The 985-nt window shown below is 35.5% G+C and overlaps 1 pseudogene across 1 annotated transcript in view; it reads left to right on the forward strand.

Moving 5' to 3' along the window:
* Positions 1 to 431, forward strand: part of TEOVI_000806900:pseudogene — a 1,259-nt pseudogene extending 828 nt beyond the window's left edge. The window contains 3 exon segments of the mRNA in view: positions 1 to 325; positions 328 to 330; positions 333 to 431. The exon segment at positions 1 to 325 is cut by the window's left edge and continues 5 nt beyond it. Coding sequence covers positions 1 to 325; positions 328 to 330; positions 333 to 431 — 427 coding nt within the window.
* Positions 432 to 985: the final 554 nt, after the last annotated feature.

A 985-nucleotide genomic window follows, 5' to 3' on the forward strand; every position in this document is an offset into this window, starting at 1 on the left:
AGCAGACTACACCAACAAAGACATTAACGAACTCAAAACAGACGCTAACTTTCAGGAAGCATACAAAAGCATTTACAACGTCGAACAAACAAAATCGGGAAGCGCGCTGGAAACAGAAATAGAAAAAGCTTTTCCAGCCAAAGGAGCTCCATTCACGGCGCAGATTTGGGAAAAGATAAGGGACACCAAGTTACCATATGCACTGGCAGGCCAACCAAAGGACAGCAAAGTAGGCAACATAGACGACATCGAAGTCTTAACAAAAATTCTAAACAATTTTACACGTGAAAAACTCAAAAGGGAAAACGAAGCAGAAAAAAACAAGCAGAAAAAAGTGCAACACAGAAGCCACTCAACACAAGACGACAGTCGACTGCACAAAGATAACAAACCCAGAGAAATGCAAGCCTGAAGTTGGATGCAAATATAATGAAACAAGAAAAGCATGCAAAAAAGATCCAAAACCTGCAGTTGCTAAAACTAACCAAGAAGCTGGAGGGTCAACCACAAATGTAAAATTCTCAGATTATGACACGAAAGACACTCGCGAAGAGGTCAATAAAGGAAAAGAAAAACCTGTTTGTGCATGGAGGAAGGGTAAAGATAATGAAGATGACAAGGATACAGAAAAGTGCCCAAATGATAGTTTTCACGTAAATAAGAAAGTTTCTCTGGTGGCTGCTGCTTTTGTATGTTTAGCAATATTTAAAATTTTTAAGGATACTTGCTCAATTTTGTAAAAATTATGAAAATTTAAGATGTTTTGGTATTTAGAGGTAATTTTATGAAAAAATTTAAAATAATTAATTTTTGCAAAAGGTATATGATTCGAGTTTATGAGTAAAATGTGCATGATGGCAGCCAATAGATATAAAGTAGTACGGATTTAGGGTATGAAAAATGAGTTATATTCTAATTTGGCTTATTTATTTGATGGATCTTAGTTAGGGTTATAATAGTAATGATAGAAGAGTGTTGTGAGTGT

This window comes from Trypanosoma equiperdum, assembly GCF_001457755.1.
Source record: "Trypanosoma equiperdum strain OVI genome assembly, contig: ctg_1741, whole genome shotgun sequence".
Taxonomy (NCBI): Eukaryota; Euglenozoa; class Kinetoplastea; order Trypanosomatida; family Trypanosomatidae; genus Trypanosoma; species Trypanosoma equiperdum.